This window comes from Mycteria americana, chromosome 2 (genome assembly GCF_035582795.1).
Source record: "Mycteria americana isolate JAX WOST 10 ecotype Jacksonville Zoo and Gardens chromosome 2, USCA_MyAme_1.0, whole genome shotgun sequence".
In the NCBI taxonomy this organism is placed as follows: domain Eukaryota; kingdom Metazoa; phylum Chordata; class Aves; order Ciconiiformes; family Ciconiidae; genus Mycteria; species Mycteria americana.
Genome location: NC_134366.1, coordinates 4,145,262 through 4,168,203, shown reverse-complemented (window position 1 = coordinate 4,168,203; position 22,942 = coordinate 4,145,262). Strand labels below are relative to the sequence as shown.

General features: G+C 44.8%; 1 protein-coding gene across 2 annotated transcripts in view; it reads left to right on the top strand.

Moving 5' to 3' along the window:
* Positions 1–1,371: 1,371 nt before the first annotated feature.
* Positions 1,372–22,942, top strand: part of VIPR1 (vasoactive intestinal peptide receptor 1) — a 117,141-nt gene continuing 95,570 nt past the window's right edge. For both annotated transcript variants that reach the window (XM_075492259.1, XM_075492257.1), the window contains exon 1: positions 1,372–1,655. In XM_075492259.1, the coding sequence (XP_075348374.1) occupies positions 1,599–1,655 (57 nt within the window). In that variant the 5' untranslated portion in view covers positions 1,372–1,598. The remainder of the gene's footprint in view (positions 1,656–22,942) is intronic.

The window sequence follows — 22,942 nt, the reverse complement described above, 5'->3', positions numbered from 1 at the left end:
CCCTTCCAACCAAGCAGCTATTTCAGAGGAAGCCAGATGCCCCAACCAACCATTCCTCTCCTTTCCCAGTAGTGATGGGTTGCTTTCCCAGCACAACTCAACCCACTTGTAGAGCTCATGGCAATGTCTGGGCTATCTCCTGTGCCTCTATCTACTACCCCCACTAACAAGACCATTTCCCATCACCCTCCTCAATGTCTCTCAGGGCGGAAGCCAGCAGGGAGCCCCAGGCTCTGCAAAGAGCTGAGATGCTTTTGCACTTGCAGGCTGTGGCTCTGCAAGCTTCTCGCTCTGGAGCTGGAGGAACCCCATAGTGACTGCAGTGGCTGGTGGGTGAAAACTGAAAATCAAGCTTTGCTGCTTGCCTCAGCCTCTGTTTCTTTCCAGCCCATTGCAATGATTTAAAAAAAAAAATTTAAAAGGGCAAAAAAAGAGAAAAAAAAGAAGAGAAAGGTGGAAAGGAGAGAAATTAACAAAGGAAGCAAAAAGGAAAGGAAAGGAAAGGAAAGGAAAGGAAAGGAAAGGAAAGGAAAGGAAAGGAAAGGAAAGGAAAGGAAAGGAAAGGAAAGGAAAGGAAAGGAAAGGAAAGGAAAGGAAAGGAAAGGAAAGGAAAGGAAAGGAAAGGAAAGGAAAGGAAAGGAAAGGAAAGGAAAGGAAAGGAAAGGAAAGGAAAGGAAAGGAAAGGAAAGGAAAGGAAAGGAAAGGAAAGGAAAGGAAAGGAAAGGAAAGGAAAGGAAAGGAAAGGAAAGGAAAAAGGGGAAGCAGAAATGGGAGGGGAAGGGTGAAAAGGTGTAAAAAGTGGGCAACGGTAAAAAGGGGAAAATGGGGGAAAAGAAGGAAATGGGCAAAAAAGGGAAAATAAGGGAGAGAAGGGAAAAAGAAAAAAGAAGATGGAAAAAAGGGAAACAAAGAAAAAGGGGAAGGGGAGGAAAAGAGTGAAAAGGAAAAACGGGAAATAGGAGAGAAAGGAGGAAGAAAGGGGGAAGAGAGGAAAAAGAGGAAAAGGGAAAGAAAAAAAGGGGAAAGAATAGGAAAAAAAGAAAGGGAAAAAGGAAAAGGGAAAAAAGGGGCGGAAGGAAAAGGGAAAGAGGGAAAAAAGGAGAAAGGAAGGGGAAAGAAGGAAAAACAGGAGTAAGCGAGAGAGAAGAGAAGAGAAGAGAAAAAAGGAGGAAGAGGCAAAAGAAGGGAAAATCAATAAAGAAGAAAAGAAGAAGGGGGTAAAAGGAAGGGGGAGGGAGAAAACAGGGGGAAACGAGAGGAGAAAGGGGGAAGGAGAAGGAACGAGGGGACCCCCCTGGAAGCGCAGCCTCCCCGCGGGCCCGGCGGCACCTGGGGGGGCGGGCGGGAGGCGGTGCCGCCCCGCCCCGCGCAGGGCAGGCGGCCGGGGGCGGCGGCGCGGGCGGCTGCGGCGGAGCGGCGCGGAGCGGCGCGGAGGGGCGCGGAGGGCGGTGGTATCGCCTCCTTCCCTCCCTCCCTCCCTTCCCTCCCTCCCTGGATGCGCTCAGCCCGGCAGCGGGAGCGGAGCCCCGCGCTGCCCGCAGCCGCCGCAGCGCCGGGACTTTGCGGTGCGGGGTGTCCTCTGCTCCGGCGCGGGCAGCATGGAGTACGCGGTCCTGGCTGTCGTGGTGCCGCTGCTCGGCTGCCTCTTCTCCGCGGTGAGTGCGGCCGGTGCGCGGCGGCGGGACGCTGCGGGCTGAGCCCCGCGTCCGCCGTGCCGGGTTTCCTCTCCTTGGGCGCGGGGGTTTATCGGTTTAGCCTCGGGCAAACTTTAGGCAACTTTGAAAGTGCTGTTGGTTTAAGGCAGGTGTATCTTTGTGGGCTTTCCTTTCCCCCCGATAATCTAGAAAATAGCGATCGCTTAATTTTCTTTTTGTTCAAGGTACGCTTGCTCTTCAGGAGTGAGAGGGTTTCTTAAGCTAGAGGAATTCACTTCGGGGTTTTAGTGTTTTATTTCAGGACTGGCTCGTGGTTTCATTGCCATTCAGGTTTGCAGCCTCGCTTTCGGTTTGCTTTGGTTTCTGTTCAGGAGCTTGATTGTTTCGTGCAAAGCTCCCCCCAAAACTGAGGATAACGCGATGAAATTTCTCAGAGGCGCTTCAGCGGCAGGGCGGGGGGCTCTCCGACGGGACCTTCCTCAGGCTGAAGAACAGCCACCCGTGAGAAGTTCGGCAAAGTGCTGCTCTTTGACGCTTAAACCTCACGTGGATGCACTGTTTGAGGAAAGAGCAGAAGCTGGGAGCAAAGGATGTGTTTTCTGGCTGCTGTGTGCCTTCTGCTTATAATTTCCATGCTTCCAGGTCCCTGATTGGGGCAGTGCTGTTACCTCCCCCGCCGCAGATGGCTCGTAGCACGGTGTAGAATTAGCAAATGGGATTGTTTCTCCTGGCGATGTGTCTGTGTGTGCACACACACGCACGTGCATGCAAAAGCTAATTTTCTGTGCAAACAGCGAAGGCACGGGGGTCTGCACATTTCGCTGATGCTTTGTTCTTGCGGCTTGTTTCCTTGCAGCGTATGATTTCTAGTGAGACTACTCATTTTTATTCAGCAGGCTGGGGTCCCCCACCCCAGGTTGGGTGCTGGCTGTGGCTCAGTTTCCCTCTTACTTCTAATCTTCTCCCACGCTTGTTTTCTCTCTTTGGAAGGTGAGGTTGCCTTACCAGCATCCGCTTGAGTTGGGTGAGGTTGCCCACGGGCACTAGGTTATGCCATCGGTACTTGGTTGCAAGTCGCTTCTGTTTCCTCTGCTCAGCTGGTAACAGTGGTTCACGCGAAGCAAGCAGAGTCAGACCAACCAAGCTGAGCCTCGGAGAGTGGAAAGTAACCCAGATTTGGCCCTGCATCACTCATCTCTCCTTTCTTCTCCCCTTGTCCCTTAAGAAATGAGACAAATGGACTTATTTCAATTTTTTTGGCTGTCACCGTGAGCCACCCAGCCATCTGCATCGCCAAAGACTTTCTTTGAAGAACAACAGGCTGGGAAAATGGATTTAAGTATTAGAAAAATGGCCAGGCAATTAGTTCCTGGAATTCTACAGGCTTTGCTTTAGGGAAGATTCAAAATAGCTCATGTCCAGGGCTGGAGCTGGGGCAATGAGAAGGGGGCAGCGCTGTCATCAGCTGCTGGAGCTGCTCCAACTCCCGCTTCCACTGAAGCCCGTGGCAAAAATCCCATTTCTTTAAACGTTGTTGGCACGAAGAGGTCCTCTGGGGCCAGATCCTGTAGAGAGTTAAGTCACGTAGTCTGCTGAAGTTCAACATGCAAGTGTTGGCAGGATCAGGTCCTTAGGCTGGTGCTCTTGGGTTGATCGTTGCTATCAATAAGCACAAACTCCTAAAGCTTTGGGACAACAGCAAGGCACAGCGTAGTGCAATCCAAGGGCCTGTACTGGTTCCTTTTCAACCCTTTTATTATCTTGTTGTTTCATGCTTTATCTCACTTCCTTGCCCTTGGTTTAGTGGAACCGTCAGTTGCTTTCTCATTCTCTTGTTGTGTTAATGTTCCTGAGACCTGGTTCATACTAGTGGGTTGGAGATTCAGATGCTCTTTATCAGCACTGATCTGCAAGGTGACTAATACTGAAGTGCCTCAATGCTAGAGAAAATCCCTGTTGTTTTCGTTTCTCAGTTTAAACCTGGGATTCAGTGCTCATTTTTGAAAATAATTCTACAAAAGTAATTCTACAATTGTAACAACCTGGCTCTGCAGAGGTTTTTTTCTTATAATTTATTGTGATAATTTTTATTGGTATGTCCTTGGAAAAACTTTGAACGAGAACGACTGGCTGATCGGGAAGTTCAGTGCTATAAAACTGTGGCAGCCATGTGGTTTCTAATTGCTGTTACAAACTTTTGCCTCTGCCTCTCATGATCTACAAATGTGGCAAAAAAGGAAATTGGGCAAATCTCATTTGCTGTTGTTCATCAGCCCATGCTCACCAGAGACCTGCCTCCTGCAATGGTCAGCTTTTAACATTTTGAGGAAAAGTGCTAAAGTTGGGGGGGGGGGCATGGTGTAAATCCAGAATAATCCCTATTAGGTTCTAGTAGGTCAGTTTACCTTTTTAGGGGTGTAACTAAGATAATCTGGCCCGGAGAGCTACAAATTGGACTTTTTTTTTTTTTTTTTTTTTTTTTTTTCAGTGTGTGTCTAGTAAATGAGATGTGGGTAATTTGAGCAGTTGGTGGATTCCACATGCCTTCAGACTGTATGCTTGTTGAATTAGCCAAGTGTGTTCAGCTGGTGTAATTTGTGCTTTTCTTCAGAGTTTTATTCTGCTCCAGCCATGAAGCAGACGCATGATAGAAAGGAATAAAAGACTCAGATCTGATCCTTTAGCAGTCAATGTAAATTCTGGAAACAGGATTGTTATAAAAAAATCAGTTAAATTTAAGCTCATGGGACAACCGCTTCAGCTGTATCTGCATGTCTTTCATCCTGTCATTGTCTGAGAAGTTAGATAAATACATTTGAACCATAATAATCAATGTTTTTGGCAAAGAGGCAAGGTACTCGCTAGAATCTTCTAGCCTAATTCCTGCATCCAACACAAAGATCCTTCAGCAATGACAACTTGTGTTTAACAAAGGCCTTGCCACAAAACCTCAATGTGTTACTGGGTGTACGATTTATTAAATTTATACATGTATAAATGCATGACTGACTTTATTTAAAGCCATCTAGGAGAACCAGTTGCCCAACCCTGTATCTGGGTAGCTCGGAAAGTCTCATTGCCTCTCTATGATGTTGAAAGTTTTCAGAGTATATATTTTCAGCAGCACATATATTTTAGAAGCTCTTATTTAGGGCATAACAAGGCAAAAGAGCAAAATGGGCAAAAACACAGTATCTGAGGAAAAAAATCCTCTGTGGAATATTTAAGGCTGTTTCCAACAGCGCGTTGCTCCAGCCCACCAGCATGTCAGCAGGGGGATTCACACCATAATTATCACACCCTCCCCGCAGCCGAGAGGTCTGTCTCCAGCAGGGAAACTCCAGAGAACCAGACAGGAGGGGAATCGTGATGTATCATAAAAGGAGATGAGTCCACCAGGGTGGTTTTTAAAAAGAGGGATAGCTGCCAAATATTCAGCATCAGGAGGCAGATGGGACCATGGACAGAGAAAGCTGCCTGGCTTGTGAATTTGGGTGTGTATGTGTCCCTTGTTTCCTTTTCCCCCTTTTTGCAGTGCTTTAGAAATACTCTGGTTCAGACTCCTTCCCGTTGAAATATCAGCAGTGGTGTGACAGCCAGAGGGCTGCACCAGATAAAAATGCAAAGTAGGGTGTGCTGCATGTTGTGCTAAGTCCGTCCAGTGCTGACTTGTGAGGCTGCCGTGACATTTTGTTCTTGTTTTCATTGTTTCGTAGCGGCTTGACTTTGCTGAGTGGTATTTGTCTCTTCTCACTTGAATATCCAAGGAGGGGTCATGGTAGTTGGTGGATGCAAAGCAGGGAGGGGTGCTCTGCACATTTTGGAAATGGGCAACTGGGGCATGAGTAAGTGATGGGACCATGTCATGAAAGAGGTGTTTCAGCTCTCCTGAGGCACTGACTGTGAGGCTGCCTTGGAAATGGCAAACATACAGAGTTTCTATTATTTTTTGGGGGAGGGAGAAGGATAGCTTATTCCCTTTACCAGATGGTCTCCAGCAGAAACAACAAGAAAGACTGGTATCTTGTCAAAATCCATCTTCTACTTGCCACATCATATGTTCGATTAGTCTGGTAGGACTGGGAAGCTACCTGGTATTTGGGCTAACTTGTAGACACAAATCTTTGTTGGAGATGAAGAAGAGAGGGAAGAGGCACAGGAAGGATATGTCCCTCAGCATCAAGTGTCCCATTTATTGGCAGTCTGAGGAAGGGCACCAGACACTGTGTAGATCAATGAGACCCAAGAGGAGGTGATTTTTTTAAGTCAGACCTGAGTGCACTTGGAGGAGATTTGTCACATTCTGCATGGCATCTATGGCTCAAATTCAGGAAAGGATTCAAATTATCTGTGCAGAATAAAAACTGTTACTCAAGTTTTGATGAGGAGCAGGACTTAGCTTGGTTTTATGAACACAGTAGGTCATGTCCCGCCCTCAGACCAAGGCAGCACAAGCGTGGCAGTGTCATTTCACTGCTGCGAATGGGATCACTGCTGCATCTTGCGGGCTCAGTGGAAATGGATATGTGGTTTTCCAATGCCTGGGAAAGGTTGTGTGATTAAATACAGCCCCATTCTCTGGTCTCATCAACTTTCTCTCTTCTGTATTGGAAAGAAGAGAAAAGCCCTTTGTAAGAACCAAAATCTAGGAAATGCAGCCAAGAAAAATCCTCAGTCGTGGGCCAAAAACATAGACAAAATGGGTTGGAGGTGCCTGGAGACCCCAGAGCAGGAGGGGCTGGCTGGAGTTCTGGCCCAGCAGTTGGATGGAGAGCATGGATGGACAGACAGAGAGGCAGGTCAGAAGCTCCTGCTCCCTCCATGAGACTTGCCAAGCCTGCCTGTGCCGTGGCACTGATTTGTCCTCCTGCCCCATGCAGCCGGGCAGGGTTTCCCTCAGTGAGTGCTGAGCGCTTGCTGTTTCACTGCTCCCTCCCTTCCACGCTCCCAGATGTTTTCCAGAAGTCACGAGCTCTTACAGCTTCATTTGGGTGGGAACTGAGCCAAGAGGGGAGATGTCTTTGCCTCTGAAAATGAGATCCCAGAGGATTTGCAGTGGAAGAAAAATAGACCCTACATTTCAAGGTATGAAAGGGGCAGGGAAGTGATGCCAGCCATCAGACTGGCCTCCATCCAGAGCTAACACAGCTAATGCCATGGCAGGGAGGTCCTGTGCATGGCTGGGGAAGGCTGTTCATGAGCTGAGTGGTCTTCTTGTCACCATGCCCTTTTGGAGTAACCTGCAGCTTGCTTGGCTTCATGCCTGACCACCAGGGATTTCTCTGGGGTGATTCCTTTCTCTGGGCGTGAGCTTCACCTTTCACATTACAAGACCCATGACGCAGGGAGAGTTCATTCATTAGTACTCAGAAAGTGCTATGGGGAAGGTTTGAGAAGAAGATGGGCTTCCTGAAGCCACTGGGTGCTGGATGCTCCTTGCATCATTATACAGCCCTTTTATTTGTTGAATGGGGTGATACCAGACTTCTTCAGCACTGAATATTTAGAAAAACCTAAAGGCTTCTGGAGATGTAAATAAAAGTGCAAAGTTTCTTTCTGATAAGGATGTTGTTAATAAAGTACCAAGATTTTCTGTCCTGAAACTTCAGCTTTATTAGAAGCATCTACTGGCTATTAGCTTTGCTACAAATCACTTTTAAACTGCTTAGCCTCATGCATAAACCCTAATAGGGAAGAGCTATAATAGCAAGAACACTTACATTTAATAATTGCCATTTCGCACAAATATAAATAGCCTATGTGAACACGGCTTGACCTGCTGGAAGGAAGCAGGTGAGGTTAAGAGGCGGAAGCGGGTGCGATATTTCTTTGATGTTATGGTCCTTGCCTCCGATATTCTTTCCCCCACTCATACATCAGTCGCGTGGATGCAAGGCAGATGCGGTGCCCTGAAGTCAGTGCAGCCCTGGTATGAAGTTAGCGTAGGTGGCATCAGAACTCAGTCCAGTAATTCTTAGATGGTTGGTTTATAAAGTGAATTTAGGGATATTTTTATGCACAGGGATATGTATTGTGGGTTGCTTAAGGCTGGAAGACACACATTAGTGCTGCTTTACTGACAGTTTATTGTGCCAGATTTTATCTGCAGCACTAACTTTTATATATATATATATATATATATATATATATATATATATATATATTATTTCCAGGACTTAAAGACCTATTTTAGCTTCTGAGCTATACATGCATTTTAGACACCCTGATGTACTTTACATTAACAAAGTCACTTTTTCCAGTCGACTGAAACAGTGGATAAACTCCTCCATTAGTCACATTAGGTAGATTTCTCACCCCCAGGGCAGTCACTAACCATCCATTTCACTGTTTGCACTGCTGGGAGGTGGAGACTTACACTTCTGTTGTTTGCATTTAAATTCAAGTGTTAGAACTGAATTGGGATTATTTTCTAATTCAGAACCAAATCGGGATTATTTTCTGATGCATTTCACTAGTGGGCTGGACAACAGACTTCGTGATGCTGTTTATCAAAACTCCTCTGGGCGTCAGGACTTGGCTTCATTGATTTGCATTGATTTAAAGTTGAGAAGAGACCAAAGGAACTGAATACGGAGGCTGCAGTGCTCTGTTTGCTGAGCCACCGTCCCCACGATCCCCTTCTTGCTTTTGCAGCAGGCTCAGGGATGTTCCTACTCCTGACAGTTGGGAAGCTGAGTATGAGCTCCACGTTTTTTTAATCGTCATCCCTGTGAAATTGCACCTCATCAAGAGGGAAGGGGAAAAAAAAAATCTATTTAAATACAATTCTTGTCTGGAGGGAAAAATGTCAATACTTGGTGTCTCCTTTGTAAAGCTGAAATCTATTGGGTGTCTTTTAAAAAAGATGTTTCTTCAGGGCTCCAACCTTGATTCTGTGTTTAACAGATGTTTCAATTAATACCTGGTGATCTGTAACATCACAACCAACATCTGAGCAGTGAGTGTCTCCAGGGCCCTTATAAATGTCATTGTCTATCACAGCTAATCAGTCTGTGAGCTTCCTTGCAGGTGACCTCGGGGTGGGATTCACCTTGCAGATTAGGACACCTACGTTTCGGCATTTCCGTGTAGGTGTCTACGTGTGACCCAGATGGTCTGAGCTCCTGTTGTGGTCAGCAGTGTTGTCAGGTTCATGTCAGCTGCCTGCTCTCAGGCCATTTGAGATGCAGGAAAAGATCCCGTTGTCCCACATCATCCCTTTCTGGAGAGCGAAGCCCCCGTAGATGCGGTGTTACCTGCCGGCCCCACGTGGATGCTGTGAACGCAGAAAATAAAGTTATCTCCAATGGCACCACATGCCTCCATTATGCACCTTTTTGAACCCTCATTGACTTTAGTGGCAGTTCAGTCACCCTCAGGTAGACACCTACGTTTAGAGATCTTAAGCTGCAAGCTGAATCCCTCCCCAGGTTTCTCTTGTGTTGTGTAAGAATGAAAAAAGAAGAAAACCTGTTCACGCTGAGCTTTTCCCTGCAGCCTGCTTTATTCATTACTGAAAAGAAGCTTTTATTTCATCTTTCCTAAGTGGCCAGACTGCTACAGTTCGCACTTTGAGGAAGGTATCCCTTTGCAAGGCAAAAAGGAAACAAAATTAAATATACTGAATGTGATGCCCACCCCCACCCCCCCAAAAAAAATAAAAATCTGTAACAACTGTGTACAGTTGCAACAAAATTAAAAGCTGCTTCAACACTGACACTCAGCATTTTTATGCACCCGGCTTGGAAACAGCCAGAATCCAAATCCTGCTGGAGATTATACTACTTCCACCTTTATTTTACTGTAGCCAAATTCAACTCTTATCTTAAGTGAAAGCAGTGATTACTTTTTTTATAGCTTCTTTCCCATTACAGACCCCTAGCCATTTATCATGGGAGGGGTGAACCCCTTTAGAAAGTTCATCCCATTCCTGGCTATGTGGGACTTACGTATTACTTTTTTTTTTTTTTTTAAGTCACCTTTCACAGCCCTCAGGAGTTTGCTGAGCAGAGATTAAACCCCACTGCCCTGGCAGATGTGCTTTCTTGCAGAGGGAGGGGGTGAATGGGATCCTGCCCAGGACGGGTCAGCGCAGCAGCACTAGCTGATGTGGTTGCGTGCCCTGCTGCTGAAGCCGCTTCATCCTCCTTGCCATCAGTGAGTGGGCTCAGTCCCGAGCTATGCCCAGTATTTCTTGGCTGCTTTTTCCCCTGTAATTTGGGGCTAATAATTTGGGACAATTCAGCGAGGAATACAAAGGGATGTGGCTACTTTCTTCCCCTTGCTGAGTCCTGCCATGTGCTGGGAGCTACACGGAGGGCTGATGGAGCCCCTCTGCCAGCCTTGCGCTGGCTGGGGACCCCTTTGGGACCCCCTCCCTGGGGAGGTCACGGGGGTTTCCTATTGCCCCGGGATCATTTCAAAGCAGGGTGTAAGTGCAAAAGAGACAACGCTGAAACAAGCCACTTGTTTCCTGCAATGTCTGCATCCATCTATTTGGTTATTTTTCATTTTCACTCTGGCTCTTAACCATAATGAGGCTTTTCCAGCTTTTTTTACAATAGAACCAGGTTTTCTTTTGCTTGACATACTCGAAGGCAGAGAAAAAAGCTGCTGCTGAGACTGTTCCCAGCTTCACAGGGCACCGAAAGGAGGCCAAAGACTACATGAAGAATTACTGATGTGCTCAAGTGTTGACTGCTAGGCTGCTTGCGTTTTTGGGGAGAATGACATTAAACACGGCTGCAGAGCCGTGTGGGTCTCAGCTATGCTGTGCACTTAATTCCAGTCCTGCAACGATTCCTCTCAAAGAATTTTCCCAGCCCTTCTTTTTTGTTCTACTCGCCAGCTCTTGTTGTGCAGTTCCCTTTTTGCGCAGTTTCTCTGTGCAAAGCTTTTTTTGCCTTCTGGAGCTGGTGCTTTGCACTGACTGGGGGCATGGACCGTGGTTTTGGGCGCAGGAATTCTTGCTCTTTCATCGCCTACATGCAATTTCTTTTGCAGCACCATTTTTGGCAAAATTGAACTTTGTTCCTCCTTGCCCCCCCTCTCTCCTCCCTCCCCTGGGAAGTCATACACGTTTTGGCAAACAGTATGTCAAAGGCTTATCTTCAGGCTGTTGTGTACAATGCAGATGAGGCAAGGTTTGTCAAGAGAAATAACGGCTTATATTGGAACAACTGAAATATATATATATTTTTTATATATATAAATAAATACTAAAATATATACTTTCAGGCATAGCAATAGTTCCTGAGGTTTAAAAGAGAAACAAAGCTGAGTAGCAATTGCTCTGGGTTTAGCCTGAAGATGTTTATCAGTGGGACAACATGAAAGAAAAGTGTGCTGGTTGGAGAGAGTGGCTTATTGCAAAACCATCGCTACCATCCTTCTGTGTTATAGACCTACAACGTATCCCCAAAAGCCAAGCTCACAAATTAACATTCATGGTTCTGCTGGGCATTAAAAACTTGGGACTAAATGGAGACATTGATTTTTATGACATGCTGCAGTTTTCTTCACATCTCGCCACCTGCTAGTTTCTTGCTGTTGCAGAGGTGATAACTCTTGCCCACCCCTGCAGTCCTACAAGGGCTGATGGTCCTACCACCTCCTCCCTGGCTAAGTGATTTGTCTGCTCTGCAGGTGCTAATTACTCTTTTTTTTCTGTAATTAACTAACTTGACTAAACACAGAACAGATATTCCAGACCTATGCATAGCCTGAAGTTTCCTGAGTGTGTTTCAGGGTTGGAGAGCTTCAAAAGCTTTTTTTTTCTCTCTCTAGCTGTACTAGTCGGTCTAATAAAAAATATTATGTCCCATATATCAGTAGTCGATCATGGCTATAATAGCACTTAATAAAACTGTGGTATGAGATGTTGCTTTTAGAGATCCATTCATTTTGGATGGATCTAGTTCTTTTGGAGATGGCTAGGTTGGATGTCCGTCCGTGGCTGAAGTTGCGCTGGAAGTCCATGACCTACGCTATAATTAAATTTACACACTGTGAGGAAGAGTCTCATAATGTTGGCATGTGTATTTGTTCCTTCCACTTTGACTGTTGTTTTCATTTGGATCTTACAAGCTTGCAGATACAAGGCAGGAACAACTTTTACGTCTTTCTAGGTCTTTGCCAACTTAGGGCTCGTATTGTATTTGTAAGGTTATTTACCTTCAACTTCTTAAAGTTCACTTTTTTGCTGTGCTCCTTTGACTGGGAAGCTGTTCCCAGAGCCAGGCAGCTCTGGTGGTTAAACTCTGTTAGCCAAGACCTGATGGTTTTGTAGATGGAAAGGAAATTAAAAATTGGAGCTTGCTGCCTAGGGTCTACTTGACCTGAGCCTCAGAAATGTCTTAAGGGACCAATAAGCACCTGGAAATATTTTTAAACCTAGCTATAAAGCTGAAGCTTTGGTTGCCTGTTCCAATTTTTTACCACATATTGTTGTTACAGGGAGATAAGACAAAACTAGGATTTATTGAAGGGCCATCTTCCAGAAACACTAAATTCATTTGTGGAAGAATAGATAAGTAAAGGGCTGAGTAAAGGATTTTCTAAAGGAAGGACACCTAGTGTGCTCAACAGCACTATATTTACCCTTTGGAAGAGATGCAGAAGGGAAAAGTGTCCAAGTGACTGTTGCAAGCTGTGATGGAGGCATCAGGGACCGGCCAGGACCTGTGATCCCAGCATGATATTTGCCTGGGGATATGGTGAGGGCTGGGATGAGGGAGAGGAGGAGATTATAGTACCGTATGGAAGTGCAGCTGGGAGCAATGGGCAAGAGAAACATAAGGGCAGCAGTCATGAACTCCAGCTGCAAAGAGGTTAGGAACTGCAGCCTTTAGGTAGATCAGTTGTGGAACAATTCCACGTTTGAGCTGAATCTCTTGTGCAGGTTGATCACTGGGTCTGCTGATCCCACTTGGATCGCCGCTGTCTAGAAGCATCCCAGAGCTGTAGCACTCCGAGGGACAGCCTGTGCTGGGAACGCCGAGCAGCCTAGGTGCAGTTGTATCTCCTGTACTGCCTTTTCCCAGTATGTTTTTTCTCAGCATATTGCTCTAATAGTGTATTTCTCCTCCTGTTCCTCTCTGCTGCAGATTTGACAGGATTTGTTATGGCACAACTGAAATCATCATCATAATAAAACAGCAACTGAGTCTTTGATTTGGGCTTGCTTTCTTCCCCACTACGGGACTGCTGAAAAGTCAAGTCTCTGTTTCTAGAAGGGGTATTAAAATGCTTGGCAGGTTGGTGCCCCTCTACTTTGTAATTATTTCTTCTCTGCCAGTTCACCACTCAAGCTTCCTGGGCTGTCAGCTCTGGAGACAAGTATTAAATATATATTGCAGCCCTGGGAGGAGAGCCCAACCAGTCAGAGTACAACACACCTAAAAATAAATGCTTATTTCCCTTGCAGAGTAGCCTGGGGAGAAGTACAGGCAAGGAACAGTGTCCACTGGGGTAACCATGAGTGGAAGGAGATGAACCAATAAATTCAGCTGCAGCTGGAGAGAGGCAACGGTTCAGGCACAGGATGAAGCTGAGGAGCTCTTAGTTCTGTTCCAGGGTCTGTAAAGGAACTTTCTGCTAGGGATGGTCTTGCAGCTGAATGCCTAACACCCAATTTAGAAATGAGAAAAATAGACTTACTTTACTTGCCCTTTGCTTATTTCTTTTCACTTTTGTCTGCCTAGATCATAAAGACTTCATAGTTAGTGTTTGGCTAGATTAGCTTTGCAAATCAATGTCATGGGGATGATGCGGTTACCCCCTACATGTCCACTTGTGATAATGTCGAGGAATGGAAGTATCTTCTAGAGTGAAGGGCTAGTGCTGGTGCCGGAGTGTTTCTATGCTCGATGGGATTGAATGTGGCTGGGTGTGGGAAGGTTTGTAGCAGTGAGGGGAGTGATGTGAGAACAGCGTGCCAAGAGCAGCACTGAGAGCCAGAAAACCAACTTCTTTTGTGATGGAGGTTGGCCCATTTCTGCCAGGGATGTGTTGTCTGTCACAGGGACTGCCTCAGAAGGAGACTTCCCATGTGATGTGTATATTATTCAGCTGCTATGCAGGGAGAGCGATTGGTGTGGTACTTGGTGTGATACTTTTCACAATGCAGTGCTGGCCCTCCTGCTTAAGGAAAAATTTAGCAAGGCAAAACCACCTTTAGCAGGAGCGAGGCATTATCACAGTATGGATCTACCTGTCAATGCAGGAATGGCAGGCTGGCCGGGCTTGGAGACACATCTATGTTTGGCTTTGAGACTGGGAAGAGTAGGAGATGGAAACAGATCATCTTGGAACACTACTGGTTTGCCGAGAGATGGGCAGGATCTCTTTAGGGTTTCATATAGTCCAGTTCATATCCCAGTACTGCAGCTTTGCCAGTTTCGGGAACTGCATCCAGCTCATATCCCAGCTTTGCCAGTTTTCCAGTGGGAAGGTCCCACTGATGATGCCTCTCTTGGCAATCTTCTCCTTGGTCTCTGCTTTTTGAAGGTATGCGTTTGTGAGTGCATTTGGGCACACTACAGGACATGTACCTGTTGCAGCAAAATCAGAGGCAACTGGAGGGCTTTGCTGTCCATGTGACAGGGGTCACTGCTCTCTCCCACTGTTACCCCTTGTTTTGAGGGATCCATCCACAGTGGACTTTGGCTTTCCTGTGCCAGCCAACAGTGTCATCGTTCAGGCTGTCATGGAGATCATGGCCATGAAGGGAAAGAAGTGTTTTGTTAGGGAGCAGAGACAGGGAAAGGTTTTTGTCAGGGTGACCCTGGCCGTATGCTCAGTGTTCAGACCGGGGCTGGGCTGACAGTCCCAGCACAGTGTTTCACAGAGCAGATGCGGTCTGTTTCTTGTAAATCTTTTGTTTCAGACGGGAGGGAGAGGGGGATTAATATTTTTGATTGCTCTCATACAAGCAATAGGGAGTTCCCAGATCCTTCACACCGTACTAAAATAACAACAGCGAGTTTAAAAAAGGTGCTTCTTGAACCTTCAGAAAAAGATGCGATCAACCATCTCCAACTGCATATGCATAAGAACATGAGCTGCTTACAAGGGGTGAGCAATTGGGTGAGAAGGAGAGAAATTTAAAATCAATATCGTACATCTACAGTGGGGAAACCATTACACTTCTGCGCAGCTCACACCATTAGTGGCCGCAGCTGAACTCTGAGCGTGGGGTGTGCGATTACTGTGAAATGAGATTTAATTAATCTTAAGGCCAACATATAAAGAACCCTGACTGATTTCTTCACATTAGACTTTACTGACCATTTATCTTTCAAATGTATTTTCCTTAACAAAAAAACTAACCTTTTACTTGAGGAATATTTTCAGGAAGGTGGGGTTTTTGCTTGTAAAGTTGCGGGGGGTGAGGGAGATATTTATGCTTGGGGATTTTAATTCTTGATTGATGGGAGAGAAAAAATAGAGTAGCTTTTTCCCTTTTTTCTTCTCATCAAGAAACTGGAAAAGTTCGCAAGTTCTGAGTTATTTTTCTTGACAGAAGAGTGAACAAATAAAAACCCATGCTTTTTATTAATTGTTTTTAAACTTTTTTTTCAGGCCAGAAAATGGCCAGAATGTGCCACACCTTTAAAGGGTGGCACAGCCATTTCTGGGAATTAGGGAAATTTCACTTTCCTGATTAGCATGTTGGAAGACTGACATGCTCAGAGAAGGGACAATGACCTCTCTTTTAGATCATAGATCAGATAGTGGAAGAGTTTCAGTTTTGAAAGCTGTTCGGTCACAACTATTAGTTTGAAGCATATTCAGTCTTAGAGTCTGGGGATCTCTAACTCACTTCAACAGCAGCAGATTTAATTGGGGAAGAAAATTTCCGGGCCTGGAAATAGAATAGTGCACTAAGTCTAGAGTTTAAAGGTATTTAAGAATCTAGGAAAGTCCTGATCAATGAGATCAGGGTTTTGGTGTGTCCTGTGGAATATATCAGTGGGTTACCCCCAAGCTAGGGAGAGGGCAGGAGGAGCTCCAAGGGTAAAACTGCATTTTCTTCATTATGTGGGAGACACTTAGAGATCAATGTGTCTGTTCTTGGGTTTGTCCAGAAGATGGTTATTTCAGCCTCTGTAATCCAGCACCTTGTGGCTGCATTGGTCTTACTGGAGCTAAAAATAGAGTAACTTTCCCAAGTGAAGTGGTATCTGATCTCCTTTCTGTCTGTAAGGAAAATGCAGCTGAATTCCTGTGACAGTGCTGTTCTGATGGAAAGTCCCATAGGGTCCTTGCAAACAGCATGGGTTCAAGACCTCAGTTCTAGCATCTGCCTCAACATCCCTTTTCCTAGCAGGAGCTGGCACTGAAAACAGAAAGATAAAAGCACGCAGTCACTCAGTCACATATTCATTTGGCCCTAGGAATTTAACTAGTAGTTGTGCTTGGGAAAATCCTACCCGGCAGTTACCATCCTCACCCAGAATAAATCAGCTTAGCTTTGCGGACGTTAACACTGCTGTGCCATGCCGTCTGAGGCTCTGACTGTGAGTTTAATGCTCGTGAAAGTTGTTACGGGAGCAACCCTGGAAGGCTGAACCCCAAATATAGCACAGGCAACAGCAGTCCTCCCTGTGGCCCAGAGGCTGTGGCACATGAGATGTTCCTCAGGGAACACCTCAAGGTGGGTGGGTGGCATAGCTTGTGTGACCCAACTTTGCCCATATCATGACCTGTGAATTCTGTTGTCACCATATGGAGAGGCCTCCAGCAAAATAACCTGATGCTGGCAACAAGACTGGATGATAGTGCTTGTGGAAAAAAGAGGTCCTTAACCACTGGAGTGAGATGCTGGGGTTTATCTGCTAGGAATGGATCAGGTGTATGGTTTCAGCCTTTGGCCCGAGGGTGCTTTTGAGAGAGTGGGAAACCTTTCAGTTGTCTGTGAAGATAAATAACAGCACAGCCAAGGAGTTGAAATTAAATGTATAGAGATTCTGCGCTTCCATAGGGAATTTCCAGGAGTCAGCAAATGAAAACAAGAGTGAACTCCATCAGGTTCAGCTGGAGAGAGAGAGCTTTTGTATACACCTTTTTGTATAGACTCTGTATGTCCTATGTGACTTTTTCTGATCTATAAATAGGGTGAGGAGAGTCCATGTGGGGTGGTCTCCAAAGGGTTACACATGGTTTAGCAGAGTGAGTTTGCTGCACAGCCTGGCTGGAGAATGGGAAACAGGATGCCAGAGGTTTCCACATTTCTTTGGTAATCAGTTAAGGGTTCTCACTCTGATAAGCAAAGTATGATTTTAATTAAAAAGCCATTCCATCTGGATTTAATTTTTATGCCATTGAAGAGGTAAATTACTGTGGATATAAAGGGAAAAAAAAATATAATGGTCTTCTCGTTCCAAAGAGTTTTAATCCACAGTGGCTTGGATCCCAGGTCAAGGCTAATTTCCCTACTCCTTGGAAGAAGTGTTGGGATTTTTTTTTTTTCTCACATCTCCTCGGCAGAAGGACCAGTAAGATATCCCTGCTTTGACTCCATGTATTTTTAAGTTAAGGAGTTAAGTTAATTGTGCCATCCCAGGGGGCTACTGCACTCGTGGAGCCAACCTTGACCTTTGTTGCCTTTTAAACAAGGCCTTTTCAGAGAAGAGCTGTACGTTTTGATGTACTTTGATCCTGAGGAAAGCATTTCCCTCTGTTTTCTGTCCCTTTCATATGCTGCATTTAATTTTGTGGGGCAAAGACTGGAGCTGGTGCTGGGCTAAATCTAGGGGGCGTTTAGCCATGTTTGGTAGAAAATGGGTGTACACCTAGGAAAAAACAAAGACGTTCTTCTGTTCACTTACATTGTTTGGTCTTATCTCATCATGCTATTTAGCTGTGGCATGAGATGCTGCTGTCAAATAACTCTAGTAACAGCTGTCTGATAGCAACTTGTATCACCAAGGATATGAATGACACGTATCTTTCCCAAAGGCTGACGTACAAGAAGAGAGGCTGGACCAGAAATACAGCAAGATGATAGTTATAAACACCATCCAGAACTCTCAAGGGTCTTGCAGATTTATTTTTTTAAGTTTTTTTCTTTTTTTTTTATTTCATTTATTCACCCACAAGAGTATTTCCAGTCCATATAATCGCAATTATAGTCTGGAGTGTTGCTGTAAATAAATGGGGCAGGATCGTTGAGTTTCATTTTCCTAAAGCACTTTGCAAGGCTCAATTTTGGATGTGTAGCTGGACAGGCGTGCTGGGAGCACGCAGCATTGGATGGCTCCTTGCCCAGGTTGGGAAAGCTGTGGAGGAAGAGCGCTCCCTCCTTGCCTGCAGTCTTGTGAGCATGTCAAGCACATCAGTTACAAGTGACAGTAAATGCAGCTATGATTACTGAAATAATAGGCTTTATATTAAAATATATGCCTCGTAATAAGGTACTAAGATTTGATTTTAGGCTTTGTTGCTTCTTCTCTTTCCTCATGCTGTGCCACTGCTGTGTCTTCTGTGTGATTCCCTTGATCCTGAGCGTGGGAATTTAGGAATGAAATGAAGAGACAAAGGCGCATTTCCACACTTAGAGAAACCACTTTCTCTCAGAAATACTCATAGCTTGATAAACCCATGAGGGATGCACAAGGCAGAGCCGTATCCCGGTGCCAATTTCGCTGTGATTTAAAAGCATTCCAACTTTGTGCTATGTCAAAGCGCCATAAATTCTCATCTACAAATAGCAGTCCTCGGTAATGTGTGCAGGGCTGGGAATGGGATGTTCTGGGCAGGAAGCAACCCCTTGAGGCAGGAAACACAGTTAAGGGAAGTTAATGGCAAGAACCAGATGATGGTGAACACAATTTTTCATTGCGGTGGGCAGGCACGGGCTGCTGAACAGAATATCCTCATTTTTCACTTGCCTAGCTGGTAGGCTGTGGAGCTGGGAAGAGCTTCTTAAGGACTCCTGTCCTCAAACATGATGCCTGTTGGCAATAGCCTTGCACTACCTTGTCTGGAAGATCTTCTCTAGCTGGAGCAACCTCTGCCATGGCAGTATGAGCTTGTGCCACTGAGATGCATTTTCAGCTCTGACCATAGATGAGCCTCAGGGAAAAGGTCAAACTCTTCACAGGAGGAGTAAAGCAATTGGGTTGTGAAATCCCAGCACTGCAGACGTGTTCTGGGTCTGTGTTCCCAGATTAACACCCAGATGAATCTGGTAAGCCAAGTACAGCACAATCCTCCTTTATATGGATGGGGCACCTAAGATAGCAAGTGGGTTGAAATGGTGTCCCACGGCACATCTGCAGTCACAGGAATTGCACAATCCATTTGTTTTCATTAGGCGAAGTATGTCCAAATAGTTCATAATTGGCAGATGCAGCCAGAGTTCACTGTGTCCCCAGCTCAGTACTGGAAGCCTGGGCTTGCAGGGTCCAGCAAACCCAGAACTGATGACAGGGATGTACTTGCTTTGAAGACCAGAAGATAGTAGCAAAGAAAAGTAAGAATGGTGTCTCTTCCCTGGAACAGCGGGACAGCTCCTTCGTTCAAGATGGATTTCCTTGTCCTGTACACTGAAACAGACTAAGATGTTATGCAAAGGACAGCTAGACTCCCAGCGTCCTTCATCAGTTAGTAAAAACTGGATGCAGACCCTCCTTTTGTCCTGTAGAAATGTCTCCAGGGTGGGACTGGTTTGCAGATTAAGGTATCTAACTCTAGGCATTTCATTATGGTCTCTGGAGCTTTGTGGTTTGATTTAGCTGCCCACGGGTAAGGTCTTGTGCTATTTCAAATAGCTTAGGGCTCCCCGGTGCCTGTGCAGAGGGCACAGGTCTCCCATACGCCCTTTCTCCTACCAGCCAGCCCATGTGCTGTCCCAGCTCTGCTCGAGTATTTCATGTGGGACTGGGCAGCAAACTTCATACAGTTGAATTCTGCCTTGAGTTGCGATATGTGTGTGTCTATTCGTGTGTACAGAGACCAGCTCGACATCACCAGTCTGTACTGGTGAAATACCAATAGCTGCTAGTCGCTTTTGGCAACCCCAAAAGCTAAAGAAGCAAAACCAGCAGCAAAAATCATGAAACAGTTCTGAAAAAGTTGAATTTCTCATTTATTTCTCTCCTGGATTACAGATGTTTGGTATCTTTTTTTTTTTGTGCAGTCAAGATGATTAGAAGCCTGCTGCTGCTCGTCTGTTGGCTGGGATGCACTAACCATGCCAGGACAAAGAGAAAACACTGCAAGTTTCCTGATGAAACCTTGGGGGTTGGCAGCACCCAGTGGCTCCAGCAGTACCAATATGACTTTGCTTTGTCTCTTCTTGCTTCATGATGTGGATATTTAGACCTTGATCGGGCTTTTTCTAACAAAAAGGTGTTAATCAAACAGGAGTGCCCCTAAAGTGGAGTTTGTAAGGACTTCCGTGCAGCATTTCCTTCTCTTGAAGTTCAGAACATTATTGAAACTTCATTATTTGATGTGGTTTTTTTTCCAAACATACAGCAGCAAGAGCAAGTGGGCTTCCATGATTAGAGGCCAGCAGCTATTTGAGAAAATCCAAGTGGAATGTAACGTCTCAGTGCCTGGGCCAAGATCTGACATCAGAAACCCAGGAAGCCTGTGCAGTTGTAGCTGTATTAAGAGTAGAGTAATCCTTGATGGGAAGGATATATTATTTTATTTGGCTAGTTATTGAAAGCAACAAATTTTCACCAGTTACCTCCAGTAAGTTGAATCCAACAACCAGTTTCTGATAAAGCATAACTCGCACTTTGTTGAATTCTTCTTTTCGGGAGCTGAGACGGACAACTCAGCACATCTATTTCCCCTTGCCCTCGCTATTAATCTAGATACCTGGAGAGAGTTGTGACTTTGCATAGGTTTCCACTTTGCATCTTATTGTGCCTTTCTCTGCTAGACTGAATTGCCTTACAGTAGGGTACCTCTGAAGACATTCCACCCCTGACTGAGTTCCCTAAACATAGGTGCCCAGTGTCTACTGAGATAACCTTATAGTGATGGCATCCAGGTCTTGCTCCAGAAGGATGCGGAGCTCCTCTAATTGCTTTTATGCTTCCTTTCCACACCCGCCCTTGGTCTTTATTGCCCTTTTAAAATGGGTGACATTAGTGTCACAGCACAGGTCTTCCCAATACCAGGTAGAAAAGGAGTATTACCTTCTTGTTCTTCCTTGCTGTTCAGTTTATACAGCAAACAGTTGTGTTAGCCTTTTCTCAGCAGTACGTACTGGGATTTCATGCTGAATTATTTACCTTTTTTAATCCCCAAATCCTCTGCCACATTATTTTTTTTCCAGAATTCAGGCTGCCATACTGGAGGTCTGTGCTGAATCTGTTCTTTCTTGAGTGCAGCTTTTGCATTTGACTGTATTCAAATACCTTCTCAGCTATTATAAGGTGCAAGATTTTAAATGTTTATCTCTCATAGATGTTGTTTAACATCTGCCTTTGTTACTAATGGAATGGAAAAAGCTTCTTCATCATCATCAGAGACACGCACGTTGCCCTGCTGCTTTCCAAATACAGATCAAAATCATACATTGAACTTCCCTCTGCTGGACTGTACCATCTGTAAGATTTTGTTTGTTGTAATGCTTTTGTTTAAAAAACAAGACAAAAAAACCCACCAAAGAACCCCAACAAAACAAAACCCAAAACCAACCAAACAACCAAAAAAAAGCCTGAAAATAATAACTTCTCATTAACCTCTTATTCTTACCAGCTGCAGATTTTTCCTGATGTCTTGAGGTTCCCATATAATGCTTCTAAGCTTCATGATACATCATTTATATTTCTTCACCTATATTTCTCTTCCATTTAGTAAATATTGCTGGGTTTGGGTTGTTGGTTTACTTATTTATTTTCACTTCTTATCCCCCCCCTTTTAATTCATAGTTGAACTGAGGTTAGGTTTTACTCAGTTAATCATTTGGATTGGGAAATCATGCTTGGCTTGGTTCATTATATTTTTGGCCACCTGGCCTGTCCTTCCAGAAGAACCGAGCCCTGTCTCGCAGCACTGTGTGCAAATAGGGCAACCAGGGGCAGGTGGTGAAGGAGGTACCCCACCATCGGGCGGTGCCCAGCCATCAGGAGGAGAAGATCACGTGTCAGGTAGGACACACAGATCGCAAGAGGAGTGAAGACAGGTTTTATTACAGAAGCATAATTTGGGGGACAGTGGGGATATTTTAATAGGGTAGTACAACATGCTGGAATTGCTTTCTGGAAAATATATATCAGAAGTTGGAGGTGGGAAAAAGATAACATCATTTTAATGACAACCTTATGAAAGCGTAGGCATACATCTCCCGAAAAGGTATGAAGGATCAACAGAGAAGAGCACAAAAGTGCAGTGACCCATTTGCTACAATTGTTTACTCAAAAAGCAACTTTTAATAAATGTTATAATCAGTGCAGTGAAATTTCCCACAGTTCACAGAGAGGATCTGAGAGGGGAACTTCATTCATTTCACGGGGAGATAGTTTTAATGTTGTTATGAACAATTTAAGTGCTGTTTCATTAACAATTTTACGGTTAGGACAATTAATAATACGAGAGAAGAAAAAGAAATGTGCCGTATATTAAACTCAGCTGTCAGTAAGTAGAATACATGCAAATGGGGATGTCCTGATTAGTATCATTGTTTCTAGAGAGATGTCTGTGTTTATAGAATATATTTCTATTCATGTGACTTGGATGGAAAGCTTAAAAACTTGGCTGAGTTTTGTCAGTTAATGTTTTTAGAAAATTCTTGGAATACATTTGTTGTGTGTCCGTGCTTGAACTGTTACTGTGGTGAATGCCTTCTGTGGGAAACCTGTGAATTCCAGGAGTTTGTAATGTGGCTAAGAAACCTCTGCTCAAGATAAAACTTCGGAGGGAAGAGGCATTGGATTTTTTTAATTATTATTTTTATTTTTTAATGATGCACCTTGGTCGCTTTAAGACGCCTTGGGTTTTGTGGTTATTTCTCCTAAGGTATTTTGTGTCTAGAAACTTTGACGGCAGCTTGAGCTATTGCTGATGGATTTTTAACGGGGTTTTAAATCTGCTTGTACAGTTTCATCTCTACATGCATCCAGAGTTTCTTGAAGCCATGAGATTTATACTCCTCAGATGGATACGCTTGGCTGGACTTGTTGTTAGAGAAACAGAAAGTGCATATGGATGGCTTAGCAGGTGACATGTTATTTCCAGTTGCAGCCTGAATTAATACAAGGCAGTGGTGTTGTCTGGGGATTGCAGGCGAAGGTCTTACACTGGTTGCTGTCAAAATACCAGGC